Raw genomic sequence first — 19875 nt, 5'->3', positions numbered from 1 at the left:
TATAGACCAAATGACTTGTCCATGCCAATCCTTCATGGCGCTCAAGCCCCGCACCACGATGTTATGGCACCGCTGCGGGGTCATAGAGCGGCCGATTGGGGCTAGACTTTTGGGTCGATCGACAGACTAAAGTGCAGCTAAGGCGGCGAAGTAGTGGGTGAGCTTCTAGCATAGATTATAAACAGTGAAAAGCACAACAGTAGCAATTGTTTTACCCAGTAGCAATTGGAAAATGATGTTCTGTACTGCTGTCGTCACCCCGCTATGTCCTGTGCTGGTGAGTGGCTTGGCGACAAAAGACGGGATGAGCTACGTCACAGGGAACCGGTGCCTACTACTTACGTATTGTGCCTTGAGAGAGGGAAGGCTCACTGTCAACAGTAGCTGGGGCATGGGACTATACCTGATTTGTAGTAGCGGGCGTATTTGCGAAAGATGAGATGGGTGCCTCATGGCAAAACTTGATGTAGCTAGTTAGTGCTAGGATGGGAATTTAAAATTACAACAATCATATAGCAGAACAGCCATGATCATATCACAGCAGGTCCCGATCCAACCATGTGGGACGATCCGAAGATCCGGAGAAATGGGTTTTAGATTAGATTCCTTTGTTGTATCTCCGTAGACAAAGGTACGCCGAACCATGGCGGCCATAATGTCAAATCTTGAATACTCTTCTTCCCACCCGTTACTGACGCCGATGATAGTTGGGCACCATTTCTGAACAGTGGCGAAGCTTCTTTCTCGACAAAAGCGGCATAGACTAACGAGCCCCAGATGCAACTTACTGCGGTGCCCTGATTACTGAGAGTCAGATTGCCGCTTCATAGGCCTTTCAGGTTACACCACCTTTCCTTCGAGTTGGAGACAGCCCGCTTCACCCACACAACTTCCGCTACTGTGCCCCAAGCGATGATTGGCTACTGGGGAGGAAGAGGCAGGCCTGGAGTAGGATGGGGAAGCTTTCCGCTTTCCCACCCAAGCTGGCTGAAGGAGCTGAGCTTCGGCGAGAGCAAGCGTGAGAGACAGCTGATAACTTCACCCTATTGCTTCCAGCTTCAGGACGCTGCGTTTGAACCACCCGGTTTGGGCTTTCGTCTCTGAGGCCCCTCCGACTCGTATCGCAACGTCCATGAGAAGCCTACGAAGCTGTGCACCGCGTGTCATGGCGTCACCTCCCTCTCCTTGGTTTTCCTTCCTCGATGGAAACTTCATGCTCAGCAATATCGCCGACGTTGACCCTTTTGACGAGACACTTGGCTCTGGTAATACCATCGCACCCCCCGCCACCGCTTCTTCGAGTTGGATGCCCGGTGGTATCCCAATGTCTCAGAATGGTACCGATTGGCCTAGCTATCAGCCAGATCTTAGCTATCAGCCAGACCTTATGCACCAGCCAGACCTTAGCTATCGGAGAGACCTTATGTACCAGCCAGACCTTATGCACCAGCCAGACCCTAGCTTTCAATTAGGGCCTAGCTACCAGCCACTGCGACCCGTGCCGGCGATGCCAGTAGCAAATGTTGTTTCCTTCCAGCAGCAGCCAAATGTCCCTTATGCAAACCCTGGACCATTCCAGTACCCCCTCGATGTTCTGCGCACTCAGCAGGCCCAATCTTCGAGCAGTATGTCTGCACCGGTCGTGGAAACAACACACCCAGCACCTGACTTTGGCCCGCCCTTGACTGAGCACCACAATACAAACATGACCGAAGAACCAAGGTATGCCACTCGAGATCGATAAACTTGTTGTGCTCCTGAGACGAATTTTAACAACCAATCAGACAGCAGCCCAGCCGCCGATGCCATTGGGAAGGGTGTACACATACGAGACCATTTCGGCGGCTACAGGACCTGAAAAGGCACCAGCGGTCAGTTCATGAACCCAAAAGCCACAAGTGCCCGGAATGCGAAAATTTGTTCGGCCGCCGGGACAATCTGACAGACCATCGTTCGAGGATTCATGGAATAGCTCATGTTTCGAAAAGGTAACTTTCTTAACCGCTGTCAGAATGGGCTTAGTTTCAAACTTCATCGTTGTTTGACGCTCATCGGCCCTTCTTATTTTTGGTGCTGGTTCAGATGCAAGCTAACTTGCTCCTGCAGAAGACGAAGGAACAATGTGTGATAAGCTTGCTGGAATGCGATCAGTAACGAAAACAAAAAAGGGGGCATAAGGCCATGATATATCGAATGACATGGGTTACACGAGGTAGCACGATCCAGCGGGGTGATATGTCAAATATCTTCCGTTGCGCGTTGCGGAGGATATTGGCCACAGGTGCACATGACTAGCAGAATCTCCTTATTTCTCTTTCTTTCACTGTTTCTCGAAAGCATGTTGATTTGATCTAATAGCCTTTACCTTCCTGATTGTCGTTGACTGAGACAGGGAGTTCAGTACTCATACAATTTATCACGTCTCTTTGACTAATTTTGAAGGGATGGGTTGTTTCTGCGTAATCGATGCCGCGGAAGCCTGTCTTCCCTTATGTTATCCTTCCAGATGTATCGCACAGAAACTTTCTCTACCGTGACTTTTCCGTTTTCTTTTCGACAAAGTAGATAAATATACTGGGTGGCTCGCATCCAAACCGGTCAAGAAGATACCAGGTAAGGTTGTCTATGCCATTTCGAGGTTGTGTCGTTCCTGATGCCATTTTCATCAGGTCAGATACGATCGTGATATTCACACAGTTTAAGACGACAAAAACTCTATGCCATCCAAGGCCATATTCTTGCCTCAAACACCGAAGCACCTGCATAGCTAGCAACTTTATCAGCGGGCTCGATCAGCTACGAATATGCATTATCCTGCAGTATACAGATGTGAAGTAGAACGGTTGACACGCCGGAGTACGTGGATAAGGCACCCAGATAGGTCCCCTTTTTCCGTTATCATTGACTGCCTCTTATCTACTGACATATTACCCGATACCCTCAAGAGAATAGTTGGCCTCCACCAACGTGCAGCATGACGATAAGTGGACCCCGCCAAGAATCCTTCACGGGTCTCAATTCAGGGCAGCCGAACCGAACCAACCAAGACAGATAACGATCGTCGTATTTCGCACGGAAAGCGTTCCTGGCCCTGATTGACACGGATATACCGAAGGAGGTTTAGTTTCCGCACCTTAAGGTCTGGGCAACATTGGCATTGTTTTAGGCGAGCCTACTCTTGAGATATGGGAGTGAAGTAGTGGCTATAGATCGAGTCAGGGATACGGCTATAAGCGAAGGATCTCGTTTAGAATTGCTGTCAAAGGTGAGCAAGTTTCAGGAGGGAAGGGAGATGTTCAGGGTTCGGGTATCTCTGTCTTACTGCTATGATATCACGACGATGGTATGGTGAATAGTCAAGGAATTAAAGATCATGAAACTCATTTTCCAGCTATAGATACAGCTACGTCCATACGAGGACCTGACTTTTTCGTACAGCAACTAAAGAAGTAAAGTATTTACACAATTCATAGCATGCGAATACCCTACTCAAGGTACTCGTTGGGCATGTACAGAGGCATCGAATCCTCCCAGATGGTATCAGTGACAAGAGTCTTGTTGGTACCATCGTAGTTCATGACCATGATCTGGCCGTAGGGCTGGAAGGTGTCGTCGAAGAGAGCACTCTCATCCTTGAAGCCGTACTGACCGCTGCTCCACATGATGCGGCCGTCCTGGGACCACACAGCGCTGTATATCATATTAGCTTACAGTGAAATCGAGAAACAAAGAGGGATAAACATACTGAGCATCGTTGGACAGACTGTCAGTGACACGGGTCAACTCCGAACCGTCAGGGCGGATAGTGTAGATATCGAAGCGATCGGCGTACCAGCGAGCGCCGTAGGACTCAGTCCAGTTGTTGTTGCGGGTGAAGACAATGCGCTCGCCGTCGGGGGACCAGCCGGGGGTGTTGTCCCAGCCATCGGTAAGCTGGTGGGTCTTGCCGGTGGTGAAGTTCAGGATGTGCAGACCCAGGGGGGCTTCAGTAGCAAGGCTCCACTTGCGATAGACAATGGCAGATCCATCGGGGGACCAAGAGGGGAAACCAGAGTTGTCAGATCCATCGGTCAGGTTGGTGTGCCAGGTACCGTTGGCGAAGGCGTGGTAGATCTTGGCGGTGTTGGTGGTGCGGCTGACGAACCAGGCACCGAAGCCGGACACCAGCTCCGTGCCGTCGGGGTTCCAGGAGGGCTGGAAGGCACCAGAATTACCTTCCTCAAGCCACTCGACCTCGGTGGAGTTGCTGATGTTGTAAATGTCGTAGGAGTCGAGAGCGTCGACAACATCGGTGTAGACAGGGGAGGAGTGGACCAGAGAGCCGTTGGCGCTGCCGAGGACCTTCTGGGTCGACGCAATACGGTTGACGACGGTGTTGTGCATGGGGAAGACATCCATGTAGCGGTACTCCCACTCGGTGTCGTAGCTCCAGAGCTTCAGCTCGGCAGCCTGCTGAGTCCAGTTGGGGACCCAGTAGACGAGCTTGGAGCCATCAGGGGACCACCAGGGATCGCGCATGTTGGTCAGGTTGAAGGAGCGGTGGGTGAAGTCGGGCTTGGTGTAGTGAATGCCCTCGTAGTCACCGGCCTTGATAAGATAACCGATGTTGGTCGAGTTGCCAATGTAGTGCTGACCGACCTTGGGGTAGCTACCGGAGGTATGGGCAATGACGTTGGAGCCAGTAGCAAAGTCCACACTGTAGATCTGTGCAGTGACGGCCTCCTGCTGAGCAGACACACCGTGGCAGCCATAGGTGTCTTCAGTAGTCATATTGTTGTAGATGATGCGCTTGCCATCAGGCGAGAACTGAGGAGTACCCAGCGAGTAGCCCTCTTGGCGGATAACGGTGCGGAAGTCACTGCCATCGGGGCGGACGGCGTACACACCCAGAGTCTGGGTGTGCTCCCAGCCGGTACCATCGCTGTGGCCGGTCCAGTCGGTGTTGCGATCCGAACTGAAGACGATCCACTCTCCATCGGGGGACCAAGAGGGGCGGAAGTGGCCAGTGGGCCAGGTGTTGTCAGCTCTGTTGGACGCGGTGTCGGTCAGGTTTTGGGCCTGTCCCGAGGCAAGGTCTTTGACCCAAATGTTGGTGGTGTAGTTGCCCTGGGTGGACACATAGGCCAGGGTCTTTCCATTCGGAGACAAGACACCAATGTCTTCAACAGAATCAGTGGCCGCCAGCGTCTCTAATCCCGAGCCATCCACGCGAACACGGTACAAGTCCGACTGACCCGGACCGCGGCGCTCGCTGGTAAAGACAATCCACTCTCCGTCAGAAGACCATGTAGGGTGGTAGTCGAAGGCATTGCTCTGGTTGCCCATCAACTGCGTCGCGTTGGTGCCGTCAGAGTTGGAGATCCATAGTTGTCCTCCGGAGGGTCCAATGCGGTTCACTTGTGGTCCTTCAGTACATGAATCATTGGAGTCAACTGGTCAACCACTTACTGTAGAAGATACCCTTCTTGCCCTCGATGGGCCCCCGACGGGCCAGCCGGGAGCTGTCTTGTGTAGAAGCGGCAGCGGCGCGCTTAGCGTAGGGACAGCCGGCAGGGGCAGCAGCAGCAGCATCGTTGTTGGCGCGCTCCGCGTACGGGCAGCCAGCAGCGGCCGAGCCAGCCACCAGGCCAGCTAGAGCAAAAGCAGCAGAAAAGCGCATGTCGCCTACCCAGTCACAACTGGAACAATATGATAGTAGATGCGACTTGGGGAGAAACTGTCGTGAGAGACAATGTTCTTGTAGGACCTGAGAGGGAGGGATCGGCAGCTTTATGTAGTGCTAGAACGGCGGGGGAACCATCCTTCATTTCGGCTACATGCACCGTGACAAAACTCGGAGGTAGGCAGAAATCGCAAGCAAAGCTCGCCAAGCCTCACCCTTCTCCAAGGTGTGGGTTGGTTGGACCCATCAGATAGGCGTAATTCGAATTCTAATCTATCCAAGTGGATCGGATCAGCTTATCAATCAATCATAGGATCCGTCGGAGAGCAGGCGGAAGAATGCTATTCCAATCGTGCAGAACTGGCTCAGCACTGCCTACTAGTTGAAAGTGTGGTATGGGAACAAAGATGTCGAGGCCCAATCAGCCTTGATCTATAGCGTTCTATACTCTATCTGTGAGACACCTCACTTGCCATACTACATGACATGGCCCATAATCAGTGACAAACGGTCCTGAGACATTCCCCTGGGGTCAGTAGAACCCCTCTCCCACGCGAGATGACAAGGTAAAGATCAGCAAAACTTGCATCAGCACCGTGGTGCGGTTGGCGGACCCTCCTTCCCTGTTTTTGCCATTGCAGATGACGATCAATTATCTCCGGCTTGGCACGGCACGCCAGAGGCGCGTTAAGGATTTCGGCGCCTTGGCCGCTGGCTTGGCCCATCCTCTAGCGACCCAAAAAGTAATCAATGCCGACCAACGACCATTGGACGCCGGTATCGCCGAATCTTCCGCCGCCTGCCTCTCGGATCTAGCACAACTGCGGCCTCATCCCGTCTCGTCCCTCGCAGCCTGCAGGATGTCTAGCACCATCCTTTCACCCAGCATAGGGCAGAGTTATCTATAGAATAGCCAATCAGAAAATAATCTTCGTTAATGTTTGGCCGCCGAATGGACCAGAACCGTCCTCAAAAAGGCCCACAAGCCATCCTGGTGCTTCCGAAGGTTAATGTCGGAGCGTGTCCGCAGGAACGTTCCGAGCCCCGACCGCCGTCGTATTACGTGCTATGACCCTCTGGCCCATTGTCTTCCCGCCAAACAGGGGTGGGTATGGGGTATCTTGTCGGTGTGCTTAATTCGAGGCCCTCCATTTGTGCACCTACGAATTGTCCAGAGCTCCTCATCGGTTCGTGGTAGCGAGAGATGATCATTAGCTTGGGCAAATTTCCGCCTCGCATGGTGAGAATTGCCCTGATACACTCATTCTCGTCTAGGGTGAAGACGTCGGAGATTATGCCATTCGAAGGAATGCTGCAGGAGACCGGGATATGACGGGTCGTTGCTGTAGCGAAGATGCCACCCCGGACCCTGGATCCAATCGCTGTGTTGCTTTTGTAAAAGGATTTGACTTAACTGCGCCACGCAGACGCGTTATTCCGAATTCATAACTAGTATCTATCGGATACGCTATCCACAAGGTGTACGGCGTTCGTTCGGAAGTAACGAAAGGAGAAGGTACAAAGCCGCAAGATCATGGCCACGACACGCGGTGATGTTTATCCAATTCACTAATGACACGGGTATCTTCATGATGTAAAGCCGGGAAGATAGCGGTCGACCCTGAATTGTACAAACCCTGAGTGGCGGGCAAATTTAGAATATGGGCCGCTTCGGTGGCGCAGTCGAGGACCGAAGGCCAGTCCTAGAGCCATCAAGCTTCAATTGCGGCTGCCTAGAATCACAGTGGAATTGACCCTGCCAAATGGAAATGATCGAGATTACTCTCGAGATAAGCACATAGTCACTTGGTACTAAGGTCACTAGTTGGCGACCTTGGTCTGAACCGAATAGGTTTAACCTCCGTCACCAGACCAGCTTGGGGACCCAGTATGATGATTTCTAGCTGCCAGTGTAGAACATTGCCAAACATAGAAATTTGTACTCGAGAATCATGCTACTCAGTCTTAATTCTGCTGCTGTCTATTTCCCGGCCCAGTCAGGAGCAGAAGGAAAGAGAATTCAAGAGAACGCGAAACGGCAGAAACGATGATAGTCAGGCACCCGATGTTGAGTCGACGATACTTGCTGCAAAGGGCTCCTACCACCAAGTGCTCCACAGAACTGCGAGCGCAATGCGGTCCTACTTACATTTCCCGCTTCGGGGATAATTGTGGTCCTGATTTGAATTCCTCGGCCCTTGAAAGGACGGCTCAAATTCAGGTGCGCAGATGACGCAATGATCTGCGCTCTTGTGGATCCACTCGATGCTTTGTTTCAACAGTCTCAGTCTTCAAAGTTCTTACCACTGAACTTTCTGACGTGTTCTATAGCAACAGACTCATCTGGTCGCGAAGGTTGTGGTAATTGATCGTCAGAGTCAGGCAACAGTTGCGTCCACGCTGCGGGGAATGATTTTCTTGATTCAGTGCGGGTGCGGGTGAAATAACCTTCTTCCTCGCGGGCCGTCCCCACAAACAGCGAAGGCAGCATCAATAAGGAGCCAGTTAGGGACATAATATCATTGGACACCCTCCATTTCACCTTGATAAGGTCTCATGATGCCCGATTACTATAAATAACAATTGGATTGACTCAAGAACATACTGGTGTCAGTCAGAGCAGAACATTACGCACTTGTGATGGCAATTATCCATGCCTGTTGCTCGCAGGGCTCTGCTAACTGTGTGCATTTGTGCGATGAGTTGCAGATGTTGCGGCAATTCTGACATGACGATGCCCAGTGGGCAGCATTCAGTGACAGTATTACCAGTATCCCTCAAATAGTATGTGCTTGAGGGGAAAGTACTTGAAGAAAATTGATCTCAGCAATAAATTCGATTAGCTTGAACTGTTTATACAAGAAACAGCTGATGGAAGGTCTACTTTGAGAGAATCATGGGCCCACGAATTTGTATCAACATATATATTATCATCAGTCCATCGAGAACGACATGCTTGGTACTTCCAAGTTTGCGCATTCATACTGAGAAGATATATTATTCTAAGGATTCTATCGCAATGGTGTCCACATTCAAAAGATAACATTGGCCAGGATATGGTTTGTATACTTGGATAGCACCTAGAGCCTCTAGAAATGTAAGGCTCCGTCGACATCTGGAACGACGAGAAGCTTTGAAGCTCTTGAGCAGACCGTGTCTCCGTGAGGGCACCTGCTAACCTTATCATGCGGTCCCCGAGTAAACTGGTTCATGAGATTTGCGACTATATTCATTTATCATGATATTTTGGACAGCGTAAATCAAGGCTTTACCGTCGGGGCTGAAATCTAGACTTCCGAATGAACCCAACTGGCCTGGAATACAGTGCATGGAGTCGGTGTCTTCATGGTCTGCAGCACAAGTTTGTTACTTCTGGTTCTTTGGGCTATACTTTTTCCAGACGGAGAAGCAAAAATTTATTGTATACAATAGACCCACTTCTTAGAGAACCTCTGCTCGTCCATCTCGCGCTCACTGTCCTCGCTGGACCTGATGTCGTTTTCCTGCCTTAGAGAGCTTATTGACTCGTTGCGACTTCGAACTGCGAACGGAAGGTAGAGCAAGATGCAACGAAAAATTAAAAACCGTTGTGTCTCAATACATTACTCTACTGGTTAGGCAGTGATAGTTTGGGTGCAGCCTAATCAGTCGACGCTAATTCAGTAACTTCTAATTCTGCGCGCGGAAAGCCTCAGTCTAAGCGTTTTGCGCGCCAATCAAAGTCCAGATCATGCAAGATAGCATGCAGCACAAAGACTTGAAAGCTTGTCTAACACCAACCAGATTAAGAGGTTCCCCCAATACACTAACAACCATTCTTTCTCAGAACAAATCGCTATTATGATGGGATCCCTCGTGGTTCAGAGCTGACGCGTCTTCCGTGACTCATTCCCGCACAGAAAACTTATCAACTGAATCCACCTGAAAGACGGAATAGTTACTAGTATATATATATATTTTTTACCCGCCTTTGAGTAGAAATAGTATGTCCTCGAAGGGTGAATATTCTGTAGTGCTGGCCCAGACCTGTATCTTCCTCATCAGTTGAAGTGTGCCAACATGCAAAATAAGAATTTTGACGTTTGCCGCAGGCCGTCCAGAGACGAACGGAAGGCGCGCCATATCGCAAGACTCGGTCAATGAGGTCTGCTTATGCTGCAGCACGTGATGCTATCATCTAATCTTCTCCAGGGTCCAATTACCCATCTTCAAGGGACATGGTAGTCCAACCTCCATATAACATATAGCCTCTATTCTCGCGTTCGCTTGCTCGTGCAAGACTGCATAAAGCCGTGTTTCAGGGACTCGGTGGTGACTCGCTATCTAATCTCCGACCACCGATGCCGAGAATCGGGACACGGACACATCACTCATGGGGTAATCGCACTGCAGATCAGGCTCCGCAGATAACAATGCCAAGAGATTAAACGAGAAGTAGAAGTCTGGGCACGGGGCGTCTGAGGTCAATATTTGCTCAAGCGAATGAAATTTTGATTGCCTCTCGCCAAATCCTTCCATCCGTGACCTTTCAGGTAAGGAGCAGTCGGCATAACCCGCCGCCGATAGGTGGATTCCCTGGACAGTCTTAGGTAAACGAAACCTGCACTCTGTGTTCATGGAGTGTTCCGTGGTGCCATGCAATATGTTTGTCTGATGCTATACGCGCCAGCCTTGTTCATCTTAGGGTCCTTCCAACTGCGCCTCTATCAGGTGTCTACATTTGAGGAGTCAATTATGTAGCCGGATGCTCTTCATACTACTGCACTTGGAAGGGGCCAAAGTAGTTATGTTTCTCGGTAAATTTCTGTGGCTGTGCTGAGCTCTCCAAGATATTATACAAGACAGGCAGTGGAGTATTATTCGCTACGCACAAGAGGCATTTGTGATAAGGAGTATAAAAAGGGTTTTGCCATACATCATGCATCAGGACAGCACGCCTCAATGCTTGGCACCAAGGTACCCGAAGAGCAATATCGAAAGATGTGATCATATTGCCACTTGTTCGAACTTTGGAACATACCAGCAATGAGTATTAGGCTGATCATTGCGTGATAGCTGACTGGATGGCTGTGGAAGACGAGAAAGGAATTTCCCACATGCCAGCACCTGGGAATACGGCTACTTGAGATGCCACCATTATGCTGGGATTCAATCCAGAGCTCTGTAGGCGCCACTGAAATGAAAGCACGGCGGGCTTCCTGGATTCCTGGCATTCTGCAATCCCCATAACGGTGCTGCTGCATTGGGTCTTCGGATATAACCCCAGGAGTCGGGAGTCACCGAGTAAAGCCCAATACTGCTCATATGAGCCTTAGAGTAATAGTTTTTAATTTTATGGGTGCGCCTTGCTGGATAAGCCCTGGTAGCCCTGCAGCCTTGTAGAAGATTGTGAGACAGGTATAAAAGATACATGCCACCTGGGTAGAGACTCCCTAATTTGTGTCTTTCTATACGTCCTCATTCACCAGCATCCCAAAACAGATATATTCCCAATTGTTACAAACGACATGGATGGAAAAGGAATTGCTCATCCCGTTGGTGTCAACCATGACGAGGATGCAGAGCGTCTTTCATACATATTGTCCCCTGACAGCTTCAGAATATGCACCGCTACGCTAGCGAGAAGAGTATCTGGTTCGACCAGAGCCTTGGTCAATGTGGGTTCTGTTGAGCATACACCCACCGGTCTTCATGGCTGTCTCTCCAATAAACCAGAATGTAAGCCGATGAAATCTGAGGACGAAAGCCTGCCGATAGAGACCACTATGCTTTCAGATGGCTCTGGTTTCCCTATTCCTGCCGCAGGATGGAATACTACTGTCCCTGTACATGGACAGGATCAAGCTGCCTTTGCAACGACAGCACAGTTCCAGACTCACCAGCTTGCCCCACCTTCATCACATCCTGCGTCTCAATACAAGCATAATTTTCCATATGCAGGGGTAATGGATGGCAGCATTTGTCGGTCCCAACACCCGCGCGAAAACCCGCCCGTTTCTGACTTGACTATGCTGCAAGACCCAGAACCTTCTTACATGCGTCGTTCTTATCGAGAGGAGATAGAAGCGGCAAACGGCGGCATAAGACCTGATGATCTTCTGCGGACCTACATCCGTATGAACCTCAAATGCATACTTAGAGCCTGTGACAGGGTGTTCGACGATGAAGATGAAGCGGAGGATCATTTTCAACTCGATCACAACTATCCGGAAAATTGTGTATGTCGGTTCTGTCGCGATGCTTTTAGCACCAGTTTCGAGAAATGTGTGCATGATTACCATCATCACAGGAATGCGGTTTGCAGGTTTAGTCACTGAAAGGCTGTAGAAGACTGAAGATAAATGCTTTGGCATTTCTATTCTCGGGTTAGTAGATATCATGAGTGCTGGATTGTTGGTTGATTGTTCTGGGTTGCCAACATTTGTTTCTCCTGGCTTCTGAATTGCTTACTAGTTGAAGTGGACCTAGATGTACTCGGGAAACGGAAAAGAGGAAGAATTGACGGTGAAAGCCAGAGAATTTTGCAGAAACGCAATAACCACCAAGTAGATCATAGTACTCATTTAAGTTCTGTTCTGTATGCATCAAACCTTCAATTAAGGGTAGCACACGCCCAGGTATCCATTATTGGTGGCGTCGAATTTAGGCTTTCAATGTAAAGCCCACTGCGTATTGCTCATTGGCAAATTGCCTCGAAACAAATTGTTATTCTCGCTTGTTCTGCATATCCATTAGATGAATCGTAAGCAGATGGCACAGCTCATCGATAGGTGTCCCGTTCAAAGGTATTCAATACAAATTATCTTGCCGTTCTTTCGAAGCAAGTCTTATCTACAGTACAGACTTAAAAGCAAAACACCCGGATTGTGGCGGTCGAAGTAGTTGGAGTAATTTCTACCGGCCGTCATTGTCATGATATGCTCCCCCAGGAACTGCAGGCAGAGCTGGGATCCCTCGAAGAATGATAGCTTATATTATAGGCTTGCATATATGTGGGTAAACCCCGATGCTACGTTCCCATATTCCCGGGAAATATGTATAGTTAACGGGAAGAGTAGTTCGCGATGTGGTAGGAACACCAAGTGGCACTACAAGTTCATTCGAGGTAAACTTGTCTGAAATAGACGCGAGCAATAACCTGAGGTTCAGCTTGGTCGCCAAAACCAGCTCGCCGGATGCGAGGAAGATACCAGCCTCATTGATGCCTGGCTGCGGGAATATCCCCAACCAAAGGTTTTCCAAGGAAAACGCCTACAAGTTTCACTTTTGACATCTCGCTATCCATGGGTCATCAAATATATAAGACCGAACATCTGTGCTCCATTTCGCAAGACATTTTCTTCTAGCCCTTCAACCTCAACCACGTCGCATAGTTACCACCCTTTCCACAATCAAAGCTTTATACCCATCCACAACTACATATCACCATTCAAAATGCCTTCGTTTCTACCACTGTGGGACAGCAAGACTGAAGGAACGCCTTACAACCCTGGTACCAACTCACCTACTGCCAATGCCCCAACCGAAGGCCAATGCACTACCGAAGGGAACGGAAGCCCCGAGAACCAACCACCTCCTGGCCATGATTTCGGCAGTGATGGGTCTCAACATTTGATCGACATCGAAGGGGAAGCGCCCCCTCGGGCCACTGGTACAGACGATATTTCAGGACCACTGCCTTCGATCACCGATGATGGTGCTGCAACTGAACCACGTGATGCAGGACAATGGCCTTTGACGACTTCCTTGATTGATGCACTTCCAGAAGTCCAGAGCGAGTCTCCCGCAAAGGAGCACACTTCTGATTTGGGAAGAACAAGGAGCCAAGTACCTACATCTGTTCTATCGGTTAGTTCTGAACCCTCACGCCCCTCTCTGATCCATACTGCTCCACGGATACCGTATGCGGGACCAGGTCGGCCGGAGGGCCCTGGCCTGTTTGGATCCTCAATGAGAGAAGATAGTTTCTACAGTCAACAGTTTCTGACAAACAATGTTCAGGCGGCGCAACAGACCCAAATCCGGCATCGCCGCGGTGCAGCGATCCATAAAGTCGATGCTGGCAACCTATTTGGAAGACCACGCCCTCAATTGGAGCGGACTGATTCTAGCGCGCTTCTCAGTTCGGGGTCATCGACCCTCTCTGATTCTTCAAGCGAGAATGGCCCAACGACTCAAACCTGTGTGACCGAGGGCGGAGATGCATCTAGCCTCCAGGGGCCACAGAATGTGTCGACCGAGGTCCTGGCTTCGGGTGAATCGAGTATATACACTGCGACACCCTTGCTGGAGCTCGATGACACCCATGTCCCTGAACATGAAGCTAGCAATACATCCTCATCTCAGGCAGAACAGCTTTTATCGACTGAGCCCCAGACTACTGGAGCAACGAGGGCTGAAGATCAATCAGCATTGCTAGATGCTGTGTTCAAGGCCAAGTCCACCTGGCCGGCATTTGAATCTACTCCGGCTTATTCGAATGACTTGGGCTCTCTTTCCATACCGGCTGGACTAAGTCAAAGTGAACGGGTGCCAGGTGCGTATCCGTCCACGAATAACCAAAACTCTGAAGAGGAGAGAGGTTCTCTTGAGGAAGAAACTGCCACCAAAGCCCCGGAGAGCGCAGCTAAGCAACAAGATACGGAGGCCTCTCCGTTGACCCCTTCTTATAATCAGGCCACCAGCAATCCTTCGGATTCTTCTCCAAATGCCTGGTATAGTGAAACTGAAGAGGGCTCTAATCCATACAGCTTCACGGTAACGTGGTACGCTCCAGAATCGGAGTTGGACTCCGGCAGTCAGTATTTCGATACTCACAGTACCCTTGCTCGATCCTTGCCACAAAGCGATCCTGGAACGCACGCACCTTTGCTGGGCACTGCAGCCCTTAGTCAGACGAGCCCTCCAAGATCAGGGAGCCCTGACTGTGAGGAGACGGCCGAAGGTGCCTCTGAAAGCCTTTCAGGCAAGCTGGACAAAGGCAAGAGCACGGTAGCGGCTCCAGATGACGACGAATTGAGTATCGACGAGAGCGATCCAGCTGAGTCTCATCGCGACAAGGTGACTCTCACAAACAAAGCGTATGTGGAAGACGATGCTCCTAGTGTCATGTCCGAGAATCTCCAAAGAAGGAGCGATTGACTCGATACTAGAGATGAGTCTGATGTCTGGTCCGTGGGCGAAGACGAGGACAGGATATTCTTCCACCCTCGAGAACCGATTGATCGTGTCGAGCTTCTTCAACGCCATGAAAGTGTTTGCCAGACGCACAGGACCGCATTGCAAAAATGTTTACTATATGTGGCAGTTTCTGTGTACTCGATGATTTTCCTGATCGTTTATTATTGGATTCTATTGACTTCCTAGACTATTGTCAAATGTGGTGCGTTGCATTGGCTATGTCTCTAGATATCAAAACCTTAACCAAAATTGCTACTAGTTCATTTCTGCCAACAGGCTTTCCCTGCCTATCTAAAAGTCATTATATTGTGCTAATTTTGGTTTGCAAAATGTTTTATGGTTTAATTCTTGAAGCCTAAATCGGCGGTGCTCGTAGAAAAGAATCTCGTAGCATTATCGACATCATCCTAGTTGTCCAGACGCCTTCCATTCCCCCAGCGTATACCGTCGTACAATCTCCCTCTACACCCCATACGCTAACATCTTCGTCCAATGCGCTCCTAAGCACAGAAGCAATCCTATAAATTAGGCTGTATCACTAGGACATTGATGGCCATTAACCAATTACTGGAAAGGACGAGTGTAGGCTTCCAAGAATCCTTAAGGTACGATTACTACTCCCTATGAATGCAAAACAGTAGGCAGTTGTTAGCACAAATATAGAATCTGTGATAGGCAAAGAAGCACAGGAGCAGAGAATGTTCAAAACTGACAACTTCTATGCTATACGACCAATCTGTTATATAGTAGCAGCTGTATTACTGAAGCTAATTCTTCACAGATAATTGATCGGGACTATCTGGTTAATAAGGCTCTTGACAATGCCCTAGGACTTTCTAACACCCAGGCGGCAAAAGAGCCATTCCCCAACGGCTGTTTCCAACTGCAAAGTGCGAACCATCAGAAATTGTCCACACTTCAGAATGCTTATGATGTCAGTAACTAGTTTCATTGTCGGTATTCTCTGAACTTTATGCTCACGGTTCATGCCTGACAAACTCCGATGTTTTGGCCATTACGACCCAAGAAGTACGAGGTACGGGCCTGTCGATTGGGGGAGATTCCCGCTTCCCTATGCCACTTCGGTGCATATATAATCATACTGCCCCTGAATCATCCTGACTGTTCCTCCTCCCATCAATCTTTGAGCTACTGGCTGTTGAGCTTATCATCTACTAGCCCATCATGGCTCTCGCCAATCTCAGTAGGTGAATATAATGGCCGCAGACGGCAAGCCAGCCCCATATGTATTGTTGTCTGACGGGTTCGTTTTAACACTACCGATTACATTGATACCTAATGCCTTTCCTGGTTTCCATACTAATCTATGTGAGCAATGGCACGACCTATAGCCAGACATATATTTCTCTCCACGGTTGGCCTGCTTCGGAAGTGGCTTCTCAATTATTTCACGCGGTTTCTTGTGAGGAAAGTAGTATATGATGTTCGGGACAGGAAAGACATCACACCGATCACCCTGCCATGCATAACTGGTCAGTACCTTTGCGAAGGTATCTACTATAACTTGAATATGGCAATTGGCCTATGTGTCGGATAGTTCCAACTTTTTGAGACCGATTTTCTCCAGACGGATAAGAGGGTTAAGGGTTTGACCCTTAATCTTTGCCCTGCCTGGAAGGCCGGTCGGCTTCTGACAGTAATGGCAAACGCACTCGTCCACCGGGACCAAGACGAGTAAACACTGTGTCAACATTCTCATATACATATGCAAAACGGTGACCGCAGTTACTGGTGTCATCAACGGAAGCTACCGAAGACATTGGCACCTCCAATCTGTGTAGTGGGGTTTGCCTTCACCAGGAGACACCGAGGGGCCGCTATGCTTTATATCTGGAAGAGAACCTTTGCTTTTTCAGCTTCCTGAGTTCTTTCAGTGAACCCACGACTATCTTCGATTGTCGAGTCATTATTCTAGCTGAAGCTGACTCGACCGACTCAGGGACATTATCATGACCTCTATAACTAGCCGACTTCCTATTCGTCACTTTACAATATGCCAAATGAATTTCTTCATTGGCTCATATTTTCCCTCCACTTTCTTTTCGATCCAAATCGTGATCATCACCGTCGACATGGCCTACGACACACGTCTTTGGCTTGATTGCCGTCCGTCATCCTCCTGTCGTTACTCGGCCTAACAGCACTTCACCATCCAATCCGCCTTATATATATACTCATTCTTTCTCTTCCGGTCCTGAGACACCTTCACAATCTGCCATATTTCTGCTTGCCACAGACAATGCTATACGCCTACGACATTGAACCCTTTAAGCTCGTCGAGGCTGGCTTGGACTAGTCCCCATGTCAACTATATTTCTTGGTAGCTGTATCGCGAGCCACGACAACAAGTACTCCTGTTGCGACTACGATTACAAAAGCAACAGAATATCACTTGGCAAATATTCCGACGATAATACCAAGAAATACTGTCTTTGACTTCCCTATAGCAGCTTATATCAACACTGCCGGTCGCTTGACTTAGAGGCGCATCATGGTTGCAATATCACAAATAACCCTTCATTCATTCGGCACCAGGGCCCATAGGTGGGCATGGACTCATAAAACGAGGCGAAAGAATACAAATGGTTGGTGTTGAGGGCCAATTTTGGAACAAAAGACAGCCAAACAACGCTGTTTGAGGAGGAGAGAACGCAAGACGAGCGGTATGAAAGGCGAGACCAAACAAGTAACAATCACTACCATCACTTGGACAAGAAGCGACTCGGACGATGACGCAGCTGTCCAAATTAGTGCAGCCCAAGCAGGGTCGGGAGTGTACATTTCATTGACCCCGGTAATTTATGTCTTATATATCCGTTGATCCTGTCCACTTCCTGTCTTCCTTGCTTCGCATGACGGGGTTATACTTGTCATACTGGCCTATATTGAGCACGGGTAAAGAACGATTTGTGATGGACGAGCTGACGGTCCGTGGCAAACTCGCTACAGCCAGGATTAGAGGTAGAGGGAGATGGCTTAGGATGTGTCTTTCCATGGTGTCTGGAGACGACGCATCTGGGTTTGAGTAAATGTGCTGTGAGATTTGGACCGATTCAGGGATGATTGGCATGACTACCTTGGGGCTGATAGTTCTCTTGCAGCTACTGCCCATGATGTATATTGCTCTTTTTTACCCTAGTGGCAGGATTCTGCTTGGAGATCCCTCAACTCGAACCATGACAGCACCAATACAAGATCACTTTGAAGCAACCATGCTCATGGAGTGCCCAGAACTCTACTGGAGGACAGGGATAATCCAGATCTAGATGAAAGCGGTTTGCGGATTCATTGGAGCACTAGATGGTAGTGCGCAAAATAAACAGACATTTTTCTGTACTGTGGATGCACATTTTCGCGAAGCGATCGCTGCATGCTTCCACATTAAAATAAAATACACAGTCATGATTGACTTTGTTGGTGATGCTCGACTTGGGGTACAGGCTCTAGCATCTCATGGGTGATCTTGTCTGGGAAAATAAATGTGCTCGAATAATCACGAAACATGTCAGAACCAACGACAGGTCATCTCTTTACTCATAATGATGTAGATAATTAGCACTTATCAGCGCGGAAACGCCATACATGGCCAATTATAGCGCGGATGTGCCTTTGTATCCAATAAAGATAAGCTTATACTGTCGATCGCTATGAACGATGTAAAAATATCTAGATTATAGCCTGTGTTCGCTTTCCCTTTTTCCGTCCAAGCCAGTATACTTAAGGTTTGTCGAGTCATCTCTGTTTCTACCCTCCCCATTCTTTAAATATGAAGAACGAAGGTAGATCAACGGACTTACTGGATTACAAAGACTGCTCATATAATTTGTACACCAGGATGGACCCCGTGATCGATCACGATCCGAGCATCGGATAGGTTAAGTGGTATGTAAAACACATAAATGTTAGGTCCCTACCGGAGATTTATCCCTCGGGAGATAAACTTTGAACCGATTTCGGCTAAGTGGGCCGGTCCGAGCTCGGACCGCGTGGGTTTCTGTCCAGTGGGTCCGGAGACTCTAAACCCACGAGCAGATCCAAGAGTACTAATATGGTTGAATTCCCGATATGTCCGATAACTCAGACGTTTTCCATCACGTTCTTCATGAATAAAAAATTTTGCTTTTTCTTGGTGAGCGGCAGGGCTATCAGGTGGGTCGGATGCCCGATGAATCAGCCACTTGGATCCCATGTAAGCGCTCCTTGACCAATCATGGTTCGACGCGAAGATCAACAAAATAGGCAAAACAAAATCGACCAAGCCAATGACAACTTATCACCCTGATACGTGTCCAGGGCACAAGGCAAGTGCCTGGGACACAGACAAGGCTCTGGTTCCACTAGCCACTTCGGCTACACCGCCCCGTATGCCCTCGATTTTTCCTCTTGGGGAGATCTGTGGATGTTCGGGTGAGTTCAAGCAGTTGCCATGTCTTTCTGAGGAATTTCTACGCTAGGAAGCGTGTGTAGCTTAGCCGCAGCAGACTGTCAGTACATTAACCCCTCTCAGCTTCTGCAGGGCACTGTGTATCCTTATCCATCGGTCGGCGGTGTGCCGATACAGCATGCGTGCGTGACTGGAAGTGGCTTCTGCGGACTGACGTTAGGAATGGGTTGCACGCGCCGCACATTACAATGCAAGTAGTTGTCTCATTTGGGTAATGCAGATTAATATGGAAACACCGGCCATTCTATGAAAAACTACCCTATATTAGAGGCCCCGTCTTAGTCCGCTGATAGAAACAGAAAGTGAATACACCGAAATGTACGGAATGTATAAGCCCGAAAGATGTAATTGAAAAGAAAAAATAAAAAAAAAAAAAAAAAAAAAAAATAAAAAAAAAAAAATAAAAAAAAAAGGAAAAGAAAATGTGTGGGAGGGCAGAACAACTATTACTGAAAATTTATGCTCGATACAGGTTGACGTCAAATGAAGATCTCTCCCAGCAAAGGGAACATAAGCAGAATGCTTTATTGGAACCGATGATTCCGCAATTGATGTTCCACGAGGTTGT

The 19875-nt window shown here is 48.9% G+C and overlaps 4 protein-coding genes across 4 annotated transcripts in view; 3 read left to right on the top strand and 1 right to left on the bottom strand.

Annotated features, from left to right (window-relative positions):
• Positions 1–912: 912 nt before the first annotated feature.
• Positions 913–1992, top strand: BDQ94DRAFT_158151 (C2H2-type zinc finger protein; the record flags this gene model as incomplete). The annotated part of the gene is made up of 4 exons (XM_026768892.1): positions 913–1018; positions 1057–1070; positions 1106–1722; positions 1785–1992. 4 exons carry the CDS (start codon positions 913–915, stop codon positions 1990–1992), a joined length of 945 nt encoding a protein of 314 aa, XP_026629020.1.
• A 1493-nt stretch (positions 1993–3485) lies between these two features.
• On the bottom strand, positions 3486–5807 carry BDQ94DRAFT_186019 (TolB, C-terminal domain-containing protein; the record flags this gene model as incomplete). The annotated part of the gene is made up of 4 exons (XM_026775034.1): positions 3486–3674; positions 3712–5405; positions 5449–5664; positions 5747–5807. The coding sequence occupies 4 exons, from the start codon at positions 5805–5807 to the stop codon at positions 3486–3488; spliced, it is 2160 nt and encodes a 719-aa protein (XP_026629019.1).
• Positions 5808–11169: 5362 nt separating this feature from the next.
• BDQ94DRAFT_158149 (uncharacterized protein) lies at positions 11170–11972 on the top strand (the record flags this gene model as incomplete). The annotated part of the gene is made up of 2 exons (XM_026768891.1): positions 11170–11880; positions 11952–11972. 2 exons carry the CDS (start codon positions 11170–11172, stop codon positions 11970–11972), a joined length of 732 nt encoding a protein of 243 aa, XP_026629018.1.
• Positions 11973–16935: 4963 nt separating this feature from the next.
• The window catches only part of BDQ94DRAFT_158147 (uncharacterized protein), a gene marked incomplete at both ends in the record, with an annotated part of 5888 nt that continues 2948 nt past the window's right edge, over positions 16936–19875 (top strand). The window contains 10 exons of the mRNA XM_026768890.1: positions 16936–16969; positions 17188–17331; positions 17461–17657; positions 17785–17882; positions 18009–18086; positions 18541–18545; positions 18744–18745; positions 19004–19052; positions 19157–19225; positions 19342–19443. Of these exons, the coding sequence (XP_026629017.1) occupies positions 16936–16969; positions 17188–17331; positions 17461–17657; positions 17785–17882; positions 18009–18086; positions 18541–18545; positions 18744–18745; positions 19004–19052; positions 19157–19225; positions 19342–19443 (778 nt within the window). The remainder of the gene's footprint in view (positions 16970–17187; positions 17332–17460; positions 17658–17784; positions 17883–18008; positions 18087–18540; positions 18546–18743; positions 18746–19003; positions 19053–19156; positions 19226–19341; positions 19444–19875) is intronic.

This window comes from Aspergillus welwitschiae (assembly GCF_003344945.1).
Source record: "Aspergillus welwitschiae strain CBS 139.54b unplaced genomic scaffold BDQ94scaffold_8, whole genome shotgun sequence".
NCBI classification, from domain to species: domain Eukaryota; kingdom Fungi; phylum Ascomycota; class Eurotiomycetes; order Eurotiales; family Aspergillaceae; genus Aspergillus; species Aspergillus welwitschiae.
Note: the sequence above shows the minus strand (reverse complement) of the source record. Positions and strands in the feature narration are given on the sequence as shown.